The sequence below is a fragment of the Bipolaris maydis genome (assembly GCF_028858645.1).
Source record: "Bipolaris maydis strain C4 unplaced genomic scaffold PSV08scaffold_9, whole genome shotgun sequence".
NCBI classification, from domain to species: Eukaryota; Fungi; Ascomycota; class Dothideomycetes; order Pleosporales; family Pleosporaceae; genus Bipolaris; species Bipolaris maydis.
The window spans coordinates 1,177,419-1,197,325 of record NW_027093865.1 but is presented as its reverse complement, the minus strand read 5'-3'; the positions used below and the strand labels follow the sequence as shown (position 1 = coordinate 1,197,325).

The window sequence follows — 19,907 nt, the reverse complement described above, 5'->3', positions numbered from 1 at the left end:
TTCATAAACAACAAAGTCACTTGGTACGATTGATGCGAAACGAGTGTGAGGATTTGACGCTTTGATTTACAAGGGACCGCTAGCATGCGTAGGTATCCTCGATTGCAAACCGGTCCTCACCCTGGACGACTAATCCAAAGGCTCTGAGATGCCATCTCTCCTCCCACATGCATGTACATGAAAGCTGAAAGACCATGCCGAACAAAAAAGGAAATAGAATCGAGGGAAAAGGGTGGTCCATGAGCGCTGAGATATCCGGAACTCCCGTTTTTGTTGACTTTTGTATTGACTCGAGTCGAAAGATCCCTCTTCTATCCTGCGGTCGAGCCGAGCGGCGCCAATGAGATCTACACCCTATGCCATGATAGTCGTCATCGTAACCCATCAATCCCCGCTGTCACTACAACGAGTCGCTTACTTCCTTCGGAAAGAGCAGCCCTCGGTCAACCGCGCCTTGCCACCAGTGGGCTGGCACCTGTGAATGCATTAGCCCTTGCCCTTCGCAATGTACCGAATTGTTTCCAAAAAACTTACAGGACCTGCGAGCAGCCCTGGCAGACGACGACTGTGTTGGCGTGCGAGAAGACGGTGGTGATGGTGAAGCATCCGGGGCACTTGACGTCCATGAAGAAGGAGCGGGGGGTGGGCACGAGGGTCTTGAGCTTGTGCTTGCGGGCCTCACTAGATCGGCTGTTAGTCGCTGGCCCAGGTCGACAAGGCGGAAATGTATGCGTACGCGGCCGGGGAGGGGTTGAGAAGGTCAACTGCGAGAACCTGGCGTATTGTTAGCCGGAATTCCTCATCTTTTTTGTTTCTGTGCAGCGCTGCGAGGCCAGAGGGTGTGAATTGCACGCATGTGGCAAACTCCTGGCAGTCTCGTGTGCCTGCCCACTACCTCCTCGCAGACGCTCCGCAGTGCTTTCGCAGGGTCAAACTCACCATATTGACGGTTTATGGAGAGTCTTGGACTGGTTGTTGATCGCCGGTGGCTTGAAGTCGATGGATTGGGCGCGAGAGTCGAGGACGCGGACGGCTTGTAGAGGAGGAGAGGGTGTGCAAAACCAATGTGGGCGGGCCTTGCCTGGTTAGCCGACGCGCTAACACTGGCGTCCGTGCACCAAACACTTTTCACCGGCGGCGAGTAACATAAGCTTCAATTGGCAGCGTGTGTACTCTACTTGTGAGCAGAACTGAAAATTGAACAGTTTTGCCTTTCGGCAATGCGCGAGAGGGGTGTATTTGCTCAGGCAGGGAAAGAGTGAGTCAATGCAGAGCGGCGTAGCCAGCCCGACTGTTTCATAAACATCCCAAGTATAATCACACGTAGGAATCTAATGGTTTGCGAGGAGAGTTACCTCCATGAGCCCCTCACGAGCTGTAGTATGGTACTCCTTGTCCTCGATGACGGAACTTCCCCGCGCCTAGGGGTGACAGATGTTGCGGGAACAACATGCAAGCGTCATTCACACTCGACCACTTGGCAGGTGCTGTCTGAAGCTACGCAGATGGGAAATTTATGGCGATAAAATGAAAGCGGTGGCAGAAGGCTGAGAAGGGGCCCGCATTGGCGCAGTCTGACACTGCAAGCCGTGCCAGTGCTCTCACGCATCAAAAGCCACAGTTTGTTACGTAGAAAAAACATGTGGCGGTTCAGTGGCATCGGGCCGACAAGGCCTTACTGGACGTCAGTGTACATGTACAATCGTGAGTGGCCAGAAGTCGTGCCGTGTGCAGCTGTGACACGTGAGGTTGCCTCCCACCTTACTTGCCAGCAACCGTGTAACCACCTAACGGATGCATACATTCTCTTGGCACCGAATAAATCACATGCCCACAGGAAAAACTTCGGAGGAAGCTGGCTGAACGCTAAAGTGCGAGATATTACCCCAACTGACCGGCCGGATCTATCCTCTACCCCACTTAGCGTGTCTTGAGTGCTTGTCGTAGGAGAACTCCGGGGAAGTTGTGGGCATGACCTTGTATAAGTAATAACGACTATTCAAGACTTGATGTACTGTTCAAGAGGCAATTTCGCAATCCAATCGACAAAGTGTACACTTCTAAGAAGGACTATTCAGAAACGCAAAAATGGCAGCACAAGAAAAGAACATGCAAGAGATAGAAAAGGCGAAGAAGCTTAACCATGTCCCATGGGGTGAAGAGTATGAGAAGATGATATCAGGGATGCTGTATGTATACTATATGTTCTCTCACTCTCCAGCCAACATGTTCACATTCCACGAACACACACAACGCATACATTACATTTCTCAGCACACACATTCCACCTCCAGCATCTCACCAAAAAATGTTTATACATATAAACAACTTTTCTACTCCCTTTTCTCAGACCAACAACCACAACAACAACACCAACCCAAGCTCATATCAACAAAAACAGCTACGACTCCTGGGGCCGCGATCTAACCGCAGCTCGCTACAAAGCCCGTGCCTTCGCCCACAAATACAACACATGGTTCCCCCCGCCCTCGACCGACCCCGCAACCGGCTTCGACGTCCTCGCCGCCGAGCGCGCAAAAATGCTCAAAGAAGTAATCGGCCATCTAGGCGACGATGTCTGTACGTTAACGTTTTTCCAGCTTAATAATATCCAAGCAAAAAAAAAAACCATATGGCTACTTTTTCTCTCTTGTAGCAACAAAAAAACCTGTTCAAGTTTTTTTTCTGACAAACAAAAATGGTCATAATAGTCATTGAACCACCTTTCAACATTGATTACGGATGCAACATCAGCATAGGCCCCCGCTTCTTCGCAAACTTCAACCTTACCATCCTGGACTGCTCGCTCGTTACCATTGGTGCGCGCTGCATGTTCGGTCCTAATGTGTCCATTTTCGCGGCTACGCACGAGACAGAAGTGCAGAGTCGGCGCGATAACATCGAGTACGGGCGACCGGTTGTGGTAGGGGATGACTGCTGGATTGGAGGCAACGTGGTGATTTTGCCGGGTGTGACAATAGGGAGGGGTGTGACGGTGGCGGCCATGAGCGTCGTGACGAAAGATGTGCCGGATTTTTCGGTGGTCATGGGACAGCCGGCAAAAGTAGTGAAGAAGGTTAAGGAGGTGGAGGGGCTGGAGGGGGACGTAATAGGTTCCTCGTAGTAGATAGGGGGGATAGGAAGCAACCTAGGACTAGCAAGGTTGCAGCATCGTTGCCAGCATAGTCCCATCAAGAACACGTGGAGAGCGCAAGCTATTTGATGTATCTCATCTAACATGACTATGCCTTCACTCTATACAAAAAAATCATGTTTTCAGCCTAGAAGCGACAGAGAGCTTTCGCCGTTGTCAAAGAGCGCGCGTATGTGCACACCATCTTCAGACGACACAAGACTAAACTAAGGAAAAAAGTAAAAAGAAAGAAGGCCGGCGCTGATGCAGCTAAGCTGGTAGCGAACATGTACAATAAAATAATAAGGGTGTTGAAAAACAGGGTAAAAAAGCAAGAGATCTAAGTCAAGCAGACTTCCTCTCCAGTGACAAATGGAAAAATTGCTGAGCAAGCGGCCGCCAGCTTGCACCAAGCTCATCTTTCTTTCTTATCCAAGTGGGCTTGAGCCAAGATCACGTCGTGTGCTAGTTGTCCAATAAGCACTGTATGGGAATGACGATGAGCTGTCAAGAAAGAGGTGGAAGATGCAATGGCAACAGATGGCGAAAGGGAAAAGTTTGGTGATGTGCGCCTTGATTGAACGAGAAGATGGGACGGGTGATGAGGCCAAGAGTTTGGAGTTCGGAATCTGTTCAGGCGTCCAACCGGGGTAATAGAGCAAAGGATATCAACTAGAGGATGGTGCAGCCTCCGCTCTTGTCTTTGCTGGTCTTGACCTGAAGCGCTACACGAGCGGCTTCGGTAAAAGCCTCGTTAACACCCCTGTTCTTCATAGCAGAGCATTCTGGATTCATGTTAGTTTACTTTGAAAGTTACGGGACGACGTTGAAATACCAAGATATCGCAAAGCCTTAATCTTTTCTGCCACGCGCAGACCCTCATCGTAGTCGATGCATGGCTTTTCGGGCTGCTGTTCATCGGCATCGTCATCCTCTTTCTTGCGTAGATCACACTTGAGCGCAACAAGGACAAGCTTGACACCCGGGCAGTTCTCTGCTATTTCGCCAACCCATTTTGTCTCCACGTTCTCAAGCGAATCTGGGGAGTCGACCTGGCACGTGTAAGCAAATGTCTGGAAAACACATGGCTGGATAGCCGTACCGAGAAGCAGAGCATAATTGCATGCGTATCGTCATAGCTGAGCGATCGTAGCCTGTCGAATTCTTCTTGTCCAGCGGTGTCCCACAAGCTGAGCTCGACGTGTGTGTTGTCAATGTAGATGTCTAGAAGACAGGGTCAATTCAGTTGGGCAGAAATGAGAGTATGGCGCACGAACCATGCACATAGTTTTCTACGATGATGGTTAGCAGATGTTGTGTGGGAGATGTGATGAGTGCTCTTACCGAATACCGTGGGCTCGCTGAGGCGGCGTGGTCAGCCTTGGGCGCCAACACCAAAAGCGCAAGGTACTTACTATACTGTTGGGAAATATCTAGGCAGGAATTAGCGAGGCACACATACAACAAGAGCACAATGGCATACGTACCCTCGTGTAAAAACGTTCAATAATGAGGTCTTGCCGCATGCGCCATCACCTCTGTCAAACGTGGGTTAGCCAAGTCCTGTCGCATCATGGACCCAGGGCCTGGACAAGCAGGCGTGCCGAGCTCAGGCAGACATACAAAAGTACCAGCTTGCGCTGCACCGATTTTGTTCCGCCGCACAAAGGCATGGTGGTAGTCGAGAAGGGGGGAGGAGGCCGCGATGGATTGGTTTTGTGGGCTCAGGGAGCAGCAGGGCGCGGCGCGCGCGCGTTATCGGAACGGAGGATGAAGGGCAAGAGTGGCCAGCTGGGGCGGCGAGGGTGGCGGCAAGAAGAGTATTTAGGCGTGGCAGACAGGGCTCTTAGCAGCGAGCGGCAGGGATGGTTGTGTCAAGTTGTGAGGGATCCAGATGCTGGTGTGTGGAGAGGCAAACGATGGGGCGGATGGAGCAGTGGAGTTGAAGATGCACCCTCGTAGCAAGGGTTAAACCTAAAAGGGTGATTAGCACTGGTCACACCCGCGCGACCACCTCACAGCCTCGATAGCAAGCGCTCGGGTGTCAAGGCGACCCATGAGGGAGTTAGCAGAGCCGTGAGCACACCAATCCTGGCGGGAGAAGAGCGGGAGAAGGGCGGGCATGGTGGCAGTGAGCAGGATCTGAGTGCAGAGGGGGTCGAATGATTGCGCTCGGATGACGGCCGAGGCGCTGAGGGCGAACCAAGGCGGGCGATATGGGTGCAGAGAGCGAGTGCGAGTGGCTGATAGGGCATCTGGGATACGAATGTCCGGGGAACTCCACGTGTGAGGCCGGTCCGAAAAAAGAAGGTCGAGGTACCAGATGCCGTACCAGACTCACGATGCTCGGCCCAATCCAGTGCCTACGCCAATCCCACCGCCCTTTGGGCCATGAACCAACTACCGTCTTGTCGACTCTCTCGCCGAGTCCCTGCATCCTGACGCGTCCAGAGCTGTGTGCGGGCACAGGACTGTTGGGGCTCAACAGTAGGGCTGCACCCAAGACATGTCACCATGCCCAAGCTCGAGTGCCGGCTGGGGGAGGCACTGGGTTTCTCGGTGCTGACTGTGCATGCACCAATCGAGTGGTGCCGATATAGTATATTACCTACTATGCGCCATGTAGTACACATGTCCGTATGTACGTGTACATGCGTATATTTCACTAGCAACTCGCTCCGAATCCGCAATGGCACGTGACCGTCCTCGCAGTCAAGTGCAGCTGGGATGGCGGCCTGGGGAGCTCAGCTTATTAGCCCCGCGCAAGTGGGGCGGCTCTACTAACGCGCAGGCACCACCACCACCATCATCACCGCCTCACGCAGACAAACAAGTCGCAGTTAGCCCTGCTGAGCCACATATCAACAAACATCCCAGCGGAGCAATTCGGGCCCAGTATCTCATATCTCGGCCAACCCCCCAGTCCTAACTGCATTGTACATTGCACATCTCTAACCCGCAAACATGTCGGACGATGACGACTTCATGCAAGACTCCGGCGAGGAGGAGTAAGTTGCGCTTGTTTGTACACTGGCTCCACATCTGACCAATCCCTGAGGTACGACTTTGAATACGAGGATGACGACGACGAGGAGAGTGGCGACGTCGACATCGAAAACAAGTACTACAATGCAAAGCAGCTCAAGGCCGACGACCCCGAGGCGGCCATAGACGAATTCCTGGGCATGCCTGCACTGGAGCAGGAAAAGTCGGAATGGTACGCGACACTCACATCTGGCGGCATAGATACGAGCTGACGGAGATAAAGGGGCTTCAAAGGGCTGAAGCAGGCCATCAAGCTCGAGTTCAAGCTGGCGCGCTATGACAAGGCACGTACATGCCCCCACGACAACGAGAGCGCCACAGCTAACAGCCAGACAGGCAGTCGAACACTACAAGGAGCTGCTCACCTACGTCAAGTCTGCTGTGACGCGCAACTACTCAGAGAAGTCAATAAACAACATGCTCGACTTTATAGAGAAAGCCGCTGAAGACGCCGACGCCTATCGCTGCATGGAGAACTTCTACGCCCTGACCTTAGACATCTTCCAGAGCACCAACAATGAGCGGCTGTGGCTCAAGACCAACATCAAGCTCGCCCGGCTATGGTTGGACAGGAAGGACTATCGTCAGCTTACCGAGAAGCTCCGTGAGCTACACAAAGCCTGCCAGCGAGAAGACGGCACAGACGACCCAAGCAAAGGCACATACTCATTGGAGGTCTATTCGCTTGAGATTCTTATGTATGCTGAGACCAGGAACAACAAGCGACTAAAGGTCAGTCGTCCCAAATGCGATTCCATGTGCATGCCCTCTAACTCTTGGAAAGGCTCTCTACCAGCGAGCACTCAAGGTCAAGTCAGCCGTTCCACATCCCAAGATTATGGGCATCATCCGCGAATGCGGTGGCAAGATGCACATGAGCGAAGGCAAGCACCACCCACATGCATGCCACACAAGTCAGGCAGCCGGCGCTAACTCTCAACAGAGAACTGGAAGGGGGCACAGAGTGATTTCTTCGAGAGTTTCAAGAACTACGACGAGGCTGGCTCGCTTCAACGCATCCAGGTCCTAAAGTACCTGGTTCTTGCCACCATGCTCTCGGGTTCGGATATCAATCCGTTTGACTCGCAGGAGACCAAGCCGTATCAGAATGATCCACGCATCTCCACCATGACTGACTTGGTCAATGCTTATCAGCTGGAGGACATTCACGGATACGAGAAGATTCTGCAAAACAACCGTGACTTGCTCCAGGATCCCTTTATTGCCGAGAACATTGATGAAGTGACGCGCAATGTGCGCACCAAGGCGATTGTGAAGCTGGTTGCCCCCTATACGCGGTTTACCCTAGCGTTTATCTCGAAACAGCTCAAGATTTCTCTGTCAGAAGTGCAGGAGATTGTAGGGTTCCTGATTGTTGACAAGCGGTTACGCGGCAAGATCAACCAGCAGAACGGAACCGTAGAGATTGAGAGTAGCACAGACATGGATCGGGTGCAGGCGATCAAGGAATGGAGCAGCGCCATTGGAGTGCTGTGGCAGACGGTGCTGAACGAGGGCGAGGGCTTCAAGTCTGACGAGAGTGGGTCTCAGTTCACTCCTGGCGGGGCTCCAGGTATGGGGTGGAACCAGAGCTCCATGGGAGCCAAGTCAGGGCGACCAAAGGGCAAGGGCCCAGGACGCCAGGCAGGCCTTGTGAGCAAAGGATGACCTGCATTATCGGCCGTAGGCTTCACAAGACGACCCGCAACTGGGTTTCCGGGACACGGGGGGCGTCCAGAGGGTTGTACATTACCGTGAGGGGGGCGTTCCTCACCTGAAGAAGACTTGAGACATGGGACGAGGATGCTCGGAGGAGCAGGCGAGGGTTGGCCCACGGGGTAGCACGGGACTAGAGCGTTCGTCCACCAGCAGCAGCAGAGGCGTTTCAACATGGTCAGTCGGACGGCGGAGAAGGTCGGTCAGGCTTGGTCACGCAACTGCCACAGCGGGTACTAGTTAATTAGCCATGGGTCAGCAGCGCCGGTCCACTTTGTGCGTAGTGAGGGTGATGCATGACGGCCTCGTTTTGTCAATGCAACATTCCAGCGACCTGGTTGCGTGGCCGAGGGCGGCATCCTCCAGAGACGGGTGCGCCGTGGAGAGTGGGTTGTGCGTGACGCAGTACACGGAAGCTTGATTGAGTGCGCGTACGAATGAGAGCAAAGGGAGTTCCCAACGCCAACGGCGCTACGCCCCGGGGAAGCGGGCACGGGACGAGGGTAGCTGGTATCAAGCGAGCCCACGCCTTTCCTGACTCGCACCTGGCGTGGGATCGGTAACCTGTCTAGGCTATCTCTCGGGTGTGCGGGAACTCTTATTCTTATTTTTATTTTTTCCTGTCGCATCAGCGCCATGGAGGTGCACAGCGAATCATGGAATTCCACCCCCGGCCGCCTGTGTGCGAGGGCTTGTCTTGCTCTCGACGCCATGGGCTGCCTCGGCGATGCTGTGCTTGGAGACGATTGTTGCCGCCGTCACACGGCATCGGCTGCCGCATCTGCTGGTGCTGGTGCTGGTGCTGGTGCTGGTGCTGGTGCTGCTGGTGCTGCTGCTGCTGCAATCCATTGCTGCTGATCCGTTTGCACCCTCGCTCGCCCCCGGCCAGCTACACACCGGCAGTAACTGGCTCCATATGCTCCGGTTGGCCGCTGTGGGAGCGTTGGCTGAGCCGCCCCCCGGCTCTTTGCTCGGCCATGGCCTTGACAGAGTCGTGGAAGAGGCCAGAAAGAGAGAGTCAGACTGCACTTCAATTTCCAGACTCCGGTTCCATCAGGACTAGTTGGGCAAAGTGATGGGATAATCACACGCCCAGTCCTGTTGCGCATACAGTGCCGCTTTGCCCTGGCCGACGTGCCATGGGTCATGGTCTTGCCCCCTCCCGCCCACACCCCCCTCTCGTTAACAGTTGCTTTTGTTTGATGTATCTAGGCGCTGATTGTGTATGCCTGTGTCTGTGTGCATGGCCTTGCTCTTGTACGCCGTCACGCCCGTTTCTTCCTCTTCTCTTGTGCACAATCTCGCACACACACACACACACACTCTCTCTCTCACTCACACACACATACTTACATACATACATACACATATATATACACACACACCCTGACTTGGCATCCCGGTCCCCCCGGTGCAACAAGAACAAAGCATTGCAGAGCGACTGGACCAAACGTGTTGCAAACTTGTCTTGGTGCCTGGCAGGTCAGATTCCACTCGCACGCCGCAAACATCTGTCCTGTTTCTCCGATATATTGGCGCTGTGCCCCTGGGCGTCGGTGGGTATCACAGCAACGACACAGCTTCCAGCCCGGCGCCGCGCGCCTCTGCGCCTACTAAAGGCGCTGCTGCCCTCGCACCAGTAGCTCGCGGGCGAATTAGTGCTGAGATCGATGCGCATTACCGACGCTGCTGTGGAATCCTTTGGTCCAATTGCCAGCCATCGAGGCCAGTCACGCCCACCGCCCACCAAGCAACGCAGGTCAGGACAAATCGCGGGCGGAGATTGAGAGCATTGCAGCTCCCATCCCACTCCCTCACCCACACAAACACACAGACTTACCACCGAGTTATAGTCGCCATGAACAGGCAGCCGGTGTTGACGGACTTTCACCCTCATGGGCACCATCACCCGCATGCCCATGTGCACCAAGGCCACTATGGAGTGCCGGCACAGAGCCACTACCAAAGCGGATTGGCGTTCGCTATCCGCGCCCCGGTCCTTCCCTCCGGGAGCTATAATCATTACCACACTGGCCACCACCCAGGCCGCCAACATCAACATCAACACCGCGACCCCCACCTCAACATGGCTGCGTATCCCTCGGACGAAGAGTATGCCCAGCTGCAGAAGCTGTCGAGCGAGTACGAGCCCGAGGCTACTGTGAGTGAGCGTGCGCCTGTGATTTTGGAAAGCGCGCTGACCGCCCAAGGGCCCACTTGTGGGCGAGCGCCAAAGCAGCGCTGCTATCACGACGCAGTATGCCACTGCAGATCCGGTTTACCAAGTCAAGACGGCTGCCCTGCCCGCCAAATACGCCTACTTCCGCACCTGCCGTGGCGATGGCCATTGTGGATGGCGGGGTAAGTTTGCATGGCGCCTGTGCCTGCTCAACCCTCTCTCTGTTGCTGCTGCTGGTGCTAACGCAAACAGCAATCGCCTTCACCTACTTTGAGGCTCTGTTGAGCGTGGGCGATGTCAACAAATTTGCCGAAGAAGAGGCCCGTCTGAATTCACTCGGCAACCTGCTCGATCACATTGGCTATTCGCGTGACATTTGGATCGACTTTGCTGAGGAGGCATTTGAGCTCCTCCACAAGCTGGCCAACTCGCTGCGCAACATGGATGGCCAGGCCTCCGACATCCTGCTCCGCACCTTCAACGACATGGGCGAGTCCATGGCAATCATCACCTATGTCAAGGTTGGCTTTGTGCATCTCCTTTTTTTTCCTTGACACTACTGACCATGCCCGTTAGCTCCTGGCCAGCGCCTGGGTGCAGACGCATGCCGATGACTTTGTCCATTTCATTGACAACGGGGATGTCCGAGGATACTGTGCCAACAACATCGAGCCCACACAGTGTGAAGCCGACAATGTCGGCATTGCCGCTCTCGCCGAAGCCCTAGTCAAGCCGGCAGGTTTCGGCATCGAGGTGTGGTATCTGGACCGCTCGCCCGGAGAAGAGATCAACCGTAGCTTCTATTCGGAGCCGACAGACGCACACCATCGTCCAATCTCCGGTGCTCCCATGTTGAGGCTGCTCTACAGGCCGTGAGTCTACCATCTCAGCGCTGACTTTCCTCCTTTGGCACTTTCTGACTTCGCTTAGCGGCCACTACGATATCCTGTACAAAGCTGGGGACGTGCCTCAGGCCCAGCATCCGCCCGTGCCCCAGCAGCAACCACTCCAGGTTGCCCTGGCTAACTACACCGACGAATTCATACCGACCGCAACAAACGTCGGCGATGTCATGAACATGATCCCGGGAGTATACCCCTCTGGTCTCGGCATAGGTCAGCGGTGGACTTCATTGTCATACGACTTCAGTCCTAGCCCCGCTTCTCACTCGCAGATTACACCTGTGCAACCCTATGCTCCAACAACAGCGCCGATGTCTCCGGTCAGCTCCTCACATTTGGACTTTGTTGCACCGATCCACACCAGTAATGCGAGTCAGTACAACCCAGCGAGCCATCACAACATCAATCTCGAACAACCTCCTGTGACACTCCCCATACATCCTCCCCCACCTCCTGTCAGTATCGATAGAGCAGCCCCTGTAGGTGTTGAACGAGGTGGCCCTTTCAGGCCATCCATGTATGAACTGGAACCTGGGTTCGGATCTTCAATGCAGGTGCAGCCGTTCCAGACATCCATCTTTCGCAAGTAAGCACTATCCCCTGTTGATGCCCTAGTATCCAGCTTACACTTTCAAGTTCTCACTTCAACACCGCGCACTTTATGAATCCGGACTTTGAACCCGAACAATGGTGTCCCGACGGCGAGTACGCTACAGGTAACAAAGGCCGACACAAATCCCATTCTTCGTAAGCGCCTTGCTTTACATGCTTTCGGTTCATTTGCGGTCCTTTTCACGGCTTTTCTCCAACATCTTAGTAACACCTTCCGTACAGCCAATATCATCATCTACGCGGCCTTCCACCATTGACGACGAACAACGGCCAATAAATTTCTTACTCCCGTTCGGGACATCAACTAGCTACCTCTACACATGGAAAAGCGAAGGCACTTTGAGTGCCTATTCTCGGGCTTGTTTGGACATGCATCTGCTTTTACTCTAGCATCCATCCATTATCCATTGTTCTTCCAGCGAGGGCGGAGTACTGTACTTTGACTTCTTCCCTACACACCAACCCCGCAAGGATTCACGACCGTGATGAACATCAAAGACTATCTACCTCAGGGTGATCGACCTTAGAGTTGAGCATCTTTATCATGGCCCTTGTTTGTTCCCTTCCCCGTAGTATTATTAGCCAACTGTCAACGTTTCTGGCACACTTTAATCAAACAGACACTTTCTTTCAGTGTAACACAACACTATTTGGTATAGGCGGGTTTTCTGTCGCTGCACTGGAAAATGCCTCGTCATCACTATGAAGTCTTTGGGCACACGATACGTGTAATGTCTGGGGCAGTCCTAGAACAGACGCGATCGACAACAAGGATTGAGGTTCCAGATTCCGCTCAGAATGTATCAATGACCGAGGGCTTATTCTCATATGTCGTCAAGGACAGCTGAGTGGACAGGCCGTGCAGAAGACTAGAATGAACAGCCAGAAAAAAAAAAGATCAACAACATTCAAAAAAGAACTAACTTTGAGTGCCCAAAGATGATGTGATGTGCGCATGTTATGACGCGGCCTTTTGATTAGGCGATACTAAAAGAATGATGGTAATTACCAGCCCGTAATCAGGATGGTAGATAATGCACAGCACGCTAGCTCATTTTTTCTTTTGGGCAACATGTTGAGCGAAAATCGAGGGGAAATGAGGGGAAGGGGGGACAGACGGGAAGCCGAGCTGCAGGCACGGAGTTAGCGGCAACGCATAAGTCCTGCGAAAAAAAAGGATAGATAGAGAACACCTCACAATAACAGAATGTTTGTAATTCGATTATGGATTTTTTATTAAAGTTCTGTCTTTCGTGTTATTATTCGTAGTTTCCCCCCCTTTTTTTTTCTAAAACTTAAGATAAACATTAATCGAAGCATATTAATGACATGGAAAGGGTAGGGTTATTCGTTGTGTGTAAACTCTAGGGAACGCTAGTTATAATTCCATTGCAATATTGCGAATTTCTCAAGCACAGAATTGTGGAGACCAGGGAGGAGTTTTAGTTGTTGGTTGCTAAACTTGTAAAAAAAATGTAGGCTGTTCTTGTTGTTGTTGTTGTTGTTTGTTTGACGTCCCGGTGGTTATACAAGAAAATGGGGACCTTACTACGCTTAATATCGACAGGCAAGACAGGCAACATACACACACCCCCTTACAGATGATCAGACATGAACACAGAGATAGGGAGAGATAGGACGGAGGGAGAAGATAAGCAAATCGGCTAAGACCGTTTATTTGGTTTGCCGGTTTTATTTAAACAAAACACTTTTTTTTTCCTTTCCGTGTTTTACTCCTCCCCTCTCTTCCCCGCATCGGTAACTTCCTTTTTTTTTGCTATCCTCCACGCCACGGAGTGAAAAAAAAAATAAGCAATCGTCATGAAAAATAAGCTTCAAAAAGAACAAGTTTAGCAAATCAAAAAAAAAGAGTGGCAAAAAATTGTTAACGCTGTATGCCAGACGCGAACGCATAAAAAAACCAAGGTTTTTGTTGTTGTTTTTTTTTTTGGCTTGCCAGCTTTTGCCAATGTATAGGATTGCTGACACAACCCTGTTTGTTGCATGTAGGTACACCTGGAACGGCTGTTCGCAGGTCATACCACGTCAGGGGTTGTTTTACATGGAACATCCCCGGGTAAAAGGTCAGAGAGAAGAAGCTAGTAGCCTTAACAGTAAGCAAGGGCGTTTTTTTTGCTTTTGGCTTTCCCTTTCTCTGCCTCTTTGTCCTGTTTCTTACCTTATGCTTTTGGTGCGTTCGTGTTGCCATGGGACAAGAAAGTTTACGGAGTTCATCGGAGGCCATATCATATAAAAAAGCCAATAGCTTCGGCATTACTATAATATTAACGGGGCTTTTTTGTAAAAAGACAGGGGGCGGGCATATACGAGAAGGCGACGCCGATCGGGCACAATAGGAAGGGCTCCGCATTCAGGTCCATTTGCTTCGCCTGCCCCCACTATGGGATTGAACTTAGTTTTCCGCATGGTTTTCCACCGGCTTCTCGGGTCACAAACTGCTAGTCATTGTATCCTGATGCAGTTGCCTAGTATACATTGGGACTGTATTTTACAACAGTGAGGCAAAAGATTGTGTACATAGGTGTATCTTTTCCTTCTCTTGCAGTATCTACTCCGATCACAAGCAACGATATCCCGGTATGAAAGCCTGGAGGTCCCCACCACGCATGGTCGCTGTAGTACCACAGCGACAGAGGTCAAGCATATGATGCGTAATCGATCAAAAGTGGACTGAGCCGCCTCACTGTCTTCCGTGAGAGCACCTGACTATGATCCGAGCGCAGAACCCAAGGCACAGCATTGTGTTTGCGTTGTGCTTGCGTTGTGTAACCAATTTCGTCAATGGTTACACAATGACAAGATTCAACCGCCCAGGATGGCTCCACTCTGTGGGCGTCGTGGCTAGGAGGGCTTACAATCAATGGCTAATGTTCTAGAATAGGCGTTCTTGGGGCTTCTCGCAACACAGCAGCAGTTGTCGTCCATGTGTGCAAGCTGGAAAAGGTGGCGTGGGTGTTGGTAGTGAGCGTCTATTACGCATCATCTTAACCTGCTGTGACATGCGGACTGGGCGTAGAAGTCTCACAAGCTCACACTCGAATCCAAGTATTCAGAAGCCAAGGACACACCTGCAAGCATATGCGTCATTTCTTCTCCCCTGTAACGCATGGGAAAAAGCTTGAGCCTCGAGTATTGCCAACGCTCAAGGCTTTTCGTCTGCCCGGGCATCACTTAGCCCCGAGTCAGAAGTGGCGTCGGTGCCCTCGTTCATTTCCAAATCTGCGGTATCAAGGCTGTGCTTTGCGCCATTGGTCATCTTCTTTGCTCGTATCTTGGCACGTTCTGCCCGCTTCTTTTCTTGGGCCATGAAGTAGTCATTCTCCTCACGCAGCTCCGAAAGCTGCGAAAAGGTTACTTTCTGGATGCGCTGGAGTCTTGCAAGCTGTTTCTTGAGTTCTCTGACTTCGGCTTGCTGGGCGTTGCCTGTAGTTTCGGAAGCACCTGCATCATCTGTGTCCAGGGCCATGAAGTCGGCCGCCGGAGCGACACTGGCCCTGGCCTGGATGCCCCAAGAATTCAGCTCGGCCAGGCTCTCCTCAAGCATACTAGCAGGGAAGCTAGGATGGGTGAGGGCCTCTTCAAACTCGCTTTTTCCTGGACGTCCTTGCTCACTGGCAGACAAGTGAGGGCTGCGTAGCCGACCCGTCAGCTGCATGCTCAAAGTATAATGTGGTGGCACTAAGCCATTCCCGCTACTTGCAAGTCCAGCGTCTTGTTTTGGTTTGACAATGGTCCGAATGGTGAATGTTGGTTCATGTGCGTTGGGAAAGCCTGTGGGGGCGAGGAACTGTAAATTTGAGACAGGCCCTGGAAGATTGGCTGGAGTTGAAAGATAGTTTGACTTGGCGACGTCCCAAGAAGCAATCTTGCCACTTGCGTGACCAGAGATGAGCGTTGTACCATCCCAACTCAAACTCAGGCTGAGGGCTCCACCGAGCTTCTGTGAATCAGCACTGAAACGCGTCTTGGACGAGGGCTGGATAGGGCGGTGAGACAAAGCACTGTCATGGAGGACATTTACCGAGGTAGTCTTTTGCACCTCGTCGTAGAAATCAATTGTCTGCAAACTACCGTCGGAGTAGGCAACAAAGAATGCGCGATCGGCAGGATCAAGAGTGACGGCAGTCGGTGTCTCCGGTAACAAGTATGTACGCAGTGCCTGTCCATTTTGATAGTCCCATACAATAGCAGACTTGTCACCCGATATGGATATGGCAATGTTGGCGCTGCTTGAACTGTGCCCGCAGACAATAGAAGAGATGGGACCGCGGTGTGTAGAGAGGGTATGTACGGGAGAGCGCGAGGCATCAGGCGAGAAGGAGAGTATTGAGGGCAGGGCCCATACGTGAATCATAGCATCTGAGGAGCCAGAGAGAAAGAAGTTGGAGGACGGATCAACGACAATGCACGTCACTGGCTGGAGATGCGAAGTAGATGTAGAGACGAGGCGGCCTGAGCTGATCTAGAGAAGATATTAGAACCATGCATAACGATGGCATCTATGACGGTATCGCGACTAACCTCCCAAGCCAGCACTCGCCCACTTTCTGTCCCAGCCAACAGCACGCTATCATGTGCTGCCAGCGCGATGCTATGGATTCTCTCTGGAAAGGGCACAAGGGCCTCCTGGTTGCCTTTTTCCCTATTGTATACATGCACGACTGCCTTTTCCGATTGCGCAGCGAAAACGTACGTGGCGCTCACAGCAATGCCATTGGGCGCAGTCGCGCTCTTCTTCAAGACCTGTCGTTGAGCAGCCAGCGGCTGGAACTCGTGAACAAAAATACCCGCATCTTTGAGGATTCCAGTATTTGGCTTGGTCGAAGCCGATATAGCGGCCACAAATTGTTCTGTGAGCATGGCCGGGAGCGGGGAACGAAGACAGACAATGGTGGTTAAGTTTAAAAGTTAGAGCTCTAGAAATTTTGGTGGAGCATCTCAATCGTCAGGGGTCCGTGCGACTAGGCACAGTACCCACGTCCGGGGATAGCCTCTGTCTAAACGCCGCTCATCACGTGTTCCTACACCACACCACCAAGGAACTGTGGCGACACACCACCAGGCCCAGTTCTGCCTGTTTACTCACTGAACCGCCCTGCGACTTAATTCTGACCAAACAGTGGGCTAGACTCAGCCGCTTGCCAAGCTGCTCTGCTTGCCGACAACGAACTGTACCCCACTCTTCGAGGGTTGCCTGAGTGGGGTTGCGCGACTGCCCCTGTCTGAAAGAGCAAATGATAGTATTCCATCTTTAAGCAATCTTGCATTGCATATCCTCATCTACCGAGGTTTACAAAGAAAAAAAATAAGCTTGCATGTGTGTTGCGAGGCACGAGCGATGAGGACAATCATACAATGCCAGAGGATACCTTTACCTTGGTGACCAACTCATCCTTTGCGAAAAGTCAGCCAGGAAAGTTACCCCGCACTACGCTCATGAAAGCATGTGTACTACTTCTGCACCGTCACTGGCGTAAATCAGGGTCTTGGTGCTGACTGTACCGATAACTATCTATTGCCCTGAACACCACCTCATGCAATAAGTAGCTGGGGCTGACTTACCAGCCTAGGGACTAATCGGGAGTAGTCACATGAGAAAACAGTCTGTTATTGGTACTCGTAGCTTGGATACCAAAGAGGAGAAACTTAGGCCCAGCAAGAGCGGGGCTGAGTACCACTTTAAGAATCCTACAATGCATTTTTGGGCAACTCGCAGACCGATCCTTATAAAGTCATGGAGGGGCACCCAAATTGAGCTCTTAGATTTGAAATTTAGACACTCGAATTATCCTCTTCTCCCCTTCCAAAGCCCTAAGATCTGGTCATCATGTCCAACGAGGGTGTCACAAGCGCAACACCTGCTGAGGATCTCACAAGCCGATCATACGGTATGTAAAAGAATGTAAAAATTCCTGAATCATTAAAAGAGATACAGCATTGAGGATCTGTTCTTCTACAAGTCCCTTGTATGCTATTGTATTTGTCAAGGCACAAGAGAAGTACTTTGGAATACACATTGCTAACTATCCGTTGTTGCTAGATTATATCATTTGTGGTGGCGGAACGGCGGGTTTGGCTGTCGCATCTCGTCTTACTGAAGACGAAAATGTTACTGTTGTGGTCCTCGAAGCTGGAGGCAATGCGCTGAACGATTTGCTTGTTGATGCCCCAAGCATGTACACGCAGACTTGGGGCAATCCAAATTATGACTGGGACTACAAGACAGTGCCCCAGGTATATCAAGTTTTTTTTTTTCTGAAACCAATCCCTCATACTGATTTTCATGATAGAAAGGGACTGCGGGTAGAGTTCATGGCTGGATCCGTGGCAAAGTTCTAGGCGGCAGCAGCGCTGTCAATTACGGCATGTTCAGGTAATTTCTGGCTACCTCCTAACAATTTACTCATACACTAGTCTTGCTGACTTATCTATCAGCATGGCCTCCAAGCAGGACCTGGACAACTGGGGAGAACTCGGCAACAAGGGTTGGTCTTTTGAAGATCTCAAACCTTACTACCGCAAGTTCGAAACTTATCATCCGGCTTCTGAGGCCTATGGCGAAAAAATAGACAACAAATATCTCGACAAGTCTCTGCGCGGAACATCAGGTCCTATCCACGTCAGTTGTTTGCACAAAGCTTTGCTCAATCTTTTTCCATGGCTGACTAGTGATAGATTAGCTTTGCGGAAACCGACGTTACTTGGAGCCAGGACATGTGGCCTAAGACTGTAATCAACGCAGGATACCTACCTGCTAATGATCCTCGCGTTGGCTCTGCCATTGGAGGCTTCAATCAGCTGTGCACTATTGATCCCAGGCACAATAGACGAAGCTACTCTGCACGAGACTACTATGAACCAGCCAAGGATCGACCCAATTTGTTCCTCTTGACCCACGCACTCGTATCCAAGATTGAACTGGAGAAAACTGCTGATACTGTCAAGGCCACCGGTGTCCAATTTACATTCAACGGCTCGCCATTCACAGTCAAAGCAAACAGGGAAGTGATTGTTTGTGGAGGTGTTGTCAACTCTCCCCAAATCCTCGAGCTCTCTGGTATCGGATCGCCTGAGATACTCCAAAAAGCCGGTGTAGAAGTGATTGTAGATCTACCTGGAGTTGGCGACAACCTATGCGATCACTCAGCAACAGCCATCGTTCTCGTAAGCACAACCCTCCCCATCTCTACCTCTAGTTCAAAATTGCCAAAATTCCAGTCCCCAACTAACTTTTTTTTCCCTTTCCAGGGCGTCAAAGACGAATACCCCACCGCCGAAGCCCTAATCCGCAACCCAACCCTCACCCAACAAGCCCTCGAAGCCTACCTAACCCACAAATCCGGTCCCTTCGCCGCCGGCCCCACAACAACCGGCTTCGCCTCTCTCTCCAAAGTCTCCCCCGACCTCTCCAACCCCCAATCCCACATTGACTCCCTCCTCGCCTCCCACTCGACCACCGACCCCGCAGGCCGCGATCCCCTCATTGCCCGCCAACTCACCGACCCCAAAGAAGCCATATGTCAGCTAGTCCTCCTACCAACAGGCGTGAATACCTACCGCGCCGAAAATGCAAACCAGCTCCTCCCCTGCGAGGACGAAGGCATGTGGGTCACCCTCGGCGCCTGCAGCACGCGCTCCTTCTCCCGCGGAAGCACGCACATTACCTCTTCGAACCCCGAAGCATACCCCGCCATCGATCCCGCCTACTTTGCGCACCCCCTCGATATCGATCTCATGGCCCGCTCCGTCATGCACGCGCTGTCGCTTGCAGACGTCGAGCCCTTGAAGCAGATTTTCAGGCGTGATGACAAGGGCGACTTGGTGGTGCCGCGGAATGCGTCAGGGCCACTGCCGAGGAATGTCGACGAGGCCAAGGAGTGGGTCCAGAAGAATACTGTGACTGAGTATCATCCGGTGGGTACTTGTGCTATGTTGCCGAGGGAGAAAGGTGGCGTTGTGGATGAGGAGTTGAGAGTGCATGGTGTGCAGGGACTGCGCGTTGTGGATGCTAGCATCTTTCCGCTGCATGTACAGGGCAACATTGTGAGTCTTGTGTATGCGATTGCGGAGAAGGCGGCGGATATGATTCGGGGGAGGGCTAGGCGCCCTGATTCAGGACACTGGGCGTGAGATTGTAGGATTCTTGCTTTGGAAAAGGAGAGTCTGATCATGTGTGTAGATGAAGCTTTTCATTCGGGTAAAATACAAGACTGCTATCTCTTACTTAACAAAGCAATGAGCAATACTGATATTAAGAGTACCCTCTATTCTGATGTGATTTTCTCCCTCCAGAACACTC

At 52.0% G+C, this 19,907-nt stretch overlaps 9 protein-coding genes across 9 annotated transcripts; 5 read left to right on the top strand and 4 right to left on the bottom strand.

Annotated features, from left to right (window-relative positions):
- Positions 1-12: 12 nt before the first annotated feature.
- PSV08DRAFT_48213 (uncharacterized protein) lies at positions 13-489 on the bottom strand. Its single transcript, XM_066093977.1, has one exon. The coding sequence runs from the start codon at positions 383-385 to the stop codon at positions 80-82; it is 306 nt and encodes a 101-aa protein (XP_065948930.1). The 5' UTR covers positions 386-489; the 3' UTR covers positions 13-79.
- On the bottom strand, positions 48-971 carry PSV08DRAFT_309597 (40S ribosomal protein eS27). The gene is made up of 4 exons (XM_014228478.2): positions 940-971; positions 737-774; positions 535-681; positions 48-475 (listed from the first exon to the last, which is right to left on the bottom strand). The coding sequence occupies exons 1-4, from the start codon at positions 940-942 to the stop codon at positions 415-417; spliced, it is 249 nt and encodes an 82-aa protein (XP_014083953.1). The 5' UTR covers positions 943-971; the 3' UTR covers positions 48-414.
- Positions 972-2,027: 1,056 nt separating this feature from the next.
- PSV08DRAFT_309576 (galactoside O-acetyltransferase) lies at positions 2,028-3,284 on the top strand. Its single transcript, XM_066092645.1, has 3 exons — positions 2,028-2,189; positions 2,402-2,580; positions 2,712-3,284. The coding sequence occupies exons 1-3, from the start codon at positions 2,089-2,091 to the stop codon at positions 3,122-3,124; spliced, it is 693 nt and encodes a 230-aa protein (XP_065948929.1). The 5' UTR covers positions 2,028-2,088; the 3' UTR covers positions 3,125-3,284.
- Positions 3,285-3,750: 466 nt separating this feature from the next.
- Positions 3,751-4,818, bottom strand: PSV08DRAFT_309565 (small GTPase superfamily). The gene is made up of 8 exons (XM_014228476.2): positions 4,757-4,818; positions 4,621-4,671; positions 4,549-4,566; positions 4,478-4,494; positions 4,411-4,425; positions 4,236-4,357; positions 3,969-4,185; positions 3,751-3,918 (listed from the first exon to the last, which is right to left on the bottom strand). Exons 1-8 carry the CDS (start codon positions 4,804-4,806, stop codon positions 3,806-3,808), a joined length of 603 nt encoding a protein of 200 aa, XP_014083951.1. The 5' UTR covers positions 4,807-4,818; the 3' UTR covers positions 3,751-3,805.
- A 1,134-nt stretch (positions 4,819-5,952) lies between these two features.
- On the top strand, positions 5,953-8,224 carry PSV08DRAFT_204963 (PCI domain-containing protein). Its single transcript, XM_014228475.2, has 6 exons — positions 5,953-6,141; positions 6,192-6,350; positions 6,402-6,462; positions 6,515-6,910; positions 6,963-7,092; positions 7,122-8,224. The coding sequence occupies exons 1-6, from the start codon at positions 6,098-6,100 to the stop codon at positions 7,844-7,846; spliced, it is 1,515 nt and encodes a 504-aa protein (XP_014083950.1). The 5' UTR covers positions 5,953-6,097; the 3' UTR covers positions 7,847-8,224.
- A 1,492-nt stretch (positions 8,225-9,716) lies between these two features.
- On the top strand, positions 9,717-11,726 carry PSV08DRAFT_402930 (peptidase C65 Otubain-domain-containing protein; the record flags this gene model as incomplete). The annotated part of the gene is made up of 6 exons (XM_014228474.2): positions 9,717-10,055; positions 10,105-10,255; positions 10,326-10,594; positions 10,650-10,945; positions 11,004-11,561; positions 11,612-11,726. Exons 1-6 carry the CDS (start codon positions 9,753-9,755, stop codon positions 11,724-11,726), a joined length of 1,692 nt encoding a protein of 563 aa, XP_014083949.2. The 5' UTR covers positions 9,717-9,752.
- Positions 11,727-11,791: 65 nt separating this feature from the next.
- PSV08DRAFT_309525 (uncharacterized protein) lies at positions 11,792-12,160 on the top strand (the record flags this gene model as incomplete). The annotated part of the gene is made up of 1 exon (XM_014228473.2): positions 11,792-12,160. A coding segment is annotated over one exon (171 nt), but the record flags the coding sequence as incomplete, so codon positions are not given.
- A 2,525-nt stretch (positions 12,161-14,685) lies between these two features.
- PSV08DRAFT_392613 (WD40-repeat-containing domain protein) lies at positions 14,686-16,468 on the bottom strand (the record flags this gene model as incomplete). Its single annotated transcript, XM_014228471.2, has 2 exons — positions 14,686-16,070; positions 16,130-16,468. The coding sequence occupies 2 exons, from the start codon at positions 16,466-16,468 to the stop codon at positions 14,751-14,753; spliced, it is 1,659 nt and encodes a 552-aa protein (XP_014083946.1). The 3' UTR covers positions 14,686-14,750.
- Positions 16,469-17,381: 913 nt separating this feature from the next.
- On the top strand, positions 17,382-19,865 carry PSV08DRAFT_48178 (uncharacterized protein). The gene is made up of 6 exons (XM_014228470.2): positions 17,382-17,496; positions 17,649-17,842; positions 17,899-17,981; positions 18,044-18,227; positions 18,284-18,772; positions 18,857-19,865. The coding sequence occupies exons 1-6, from the start codon at positions 17,436-17,438 to the stop codon at positions 19,736-19,738; spliced, it is 1,893 nt and encodes a 630-aa protein (XP_014083945.1). The 5' UTR covers positions 17,382-17,435; the 3' UTR covers positions 19,739-19,865.
- Positions 19,866-19,907: the final 42 nt, after the last annotated feature.

Bases quoted from the DNA above. Each gene is read 5' to 3' on its own strand.
- PSV08DRAFT_48213 (XM_066093977.1), bottom strand. From the start codon at position 385: ATGGGTTACGATGACGACTATCATGGCATAGGGTGTAGATCTCATTGG.
- PSV08DRAFT_309597 (XM_014228478.2), bottom strand. The intron at 682-736 runs GTACGCATACAT...CAGCCGATCTAG, and splicing joins CTCAACCCCTCCCCGGCCGC to TGAGGCCCGCAAGCACAAGC. The intron at 476-534 runs GTAAGTTTTTTG...ATGCATTCACAG, and splicing joins CAGGGCTGCTCGCAGGTCCT to GTGCCAGCCCACTGGTGGCA.
- PSV08DRAFT_309576 (XM_066092645.1), top strand. From the start codon at position 2,089: ATGGCAGCACAAGAAAAGAACATGCAAGAGATAGAAAAGGCGAAGAAG. The intron at 2,190-2,401 runs GTATGTATACTA...CAACAAAAACAG, and splicing joins AAGATGATATCAGGGATGCT to CTACGACTCCTGGGGCCGCG. The intron at 2,581-2,711 runs GTACGTTAACGT...TGGTCATAATAG, and splicing joins CCATCTAGGCGACGATGTCT to TCATTGAACCACCTTTCAAC.
- PSV08DRAFT_309565 (XM_014228476.2), bottom strand. From the start codon at position 4,806: ATGCCTTTGTGCGGCGGAACAAAATCGGTGCAGCGCAAGCTGGTACTT. The intron at 4,186-4,235 runs GTACGGCTATCC...TACACGTGCCAG, and splicing joins CAATTATGCTCTGCTTCTCG to GTCGACTCCCCAGATTCGCT. The intron at 3,919-3,968 runs GTATTTCAACGT...ACATGAATCCAG, and splicing joins TAAGGCTTTGCGATATCTTG to AATGCTCTGCTATGAAGAAC.
- PSV08DRAFT_204963 (XM_014228475.2), top strand. From the start codon at position 6,098: ATGTCGGACGATGACGACTTCATGCAAGACTCCGGCGAGGAGGA. The intron at 6,911-6,962 runs GTCAGTCGTCCC...ACTCTTGGAAAG, and splicing joins GGAACAACAAGCGACTAAAG to GCTCTCTACCAGCGAGCACT. The intron at 7,093-7,121 runs GTCAGGCAGCCG...AACTCTCAACAG, and splicing joins CCCACATGCATGCCACACAA to AGAACTGGAAGGGGGCACAG.
- PSV08DRAFT_48178 (XM_014228470.2), top strand. From the start codon at position 17,436: ATGTCCAACGAGGGTGTCACAAGCGCAACACCTGCTGAGGATCTCACA. The intron at 17,843-17,898 runs GTATATCAAGTT...TTTTCATGATAG, and splicing joins ACTACAAGACAGTGCCCCAG to AAAGGGACTGCGGGTAGAGT. The intron at 17,982-18,043 runs GTAATTTCTGGC...CTTATCTATCAG, and splicing joins GTCAATTACGGCATGTTCAG to CATGGCCTCCAAGCAGGACC.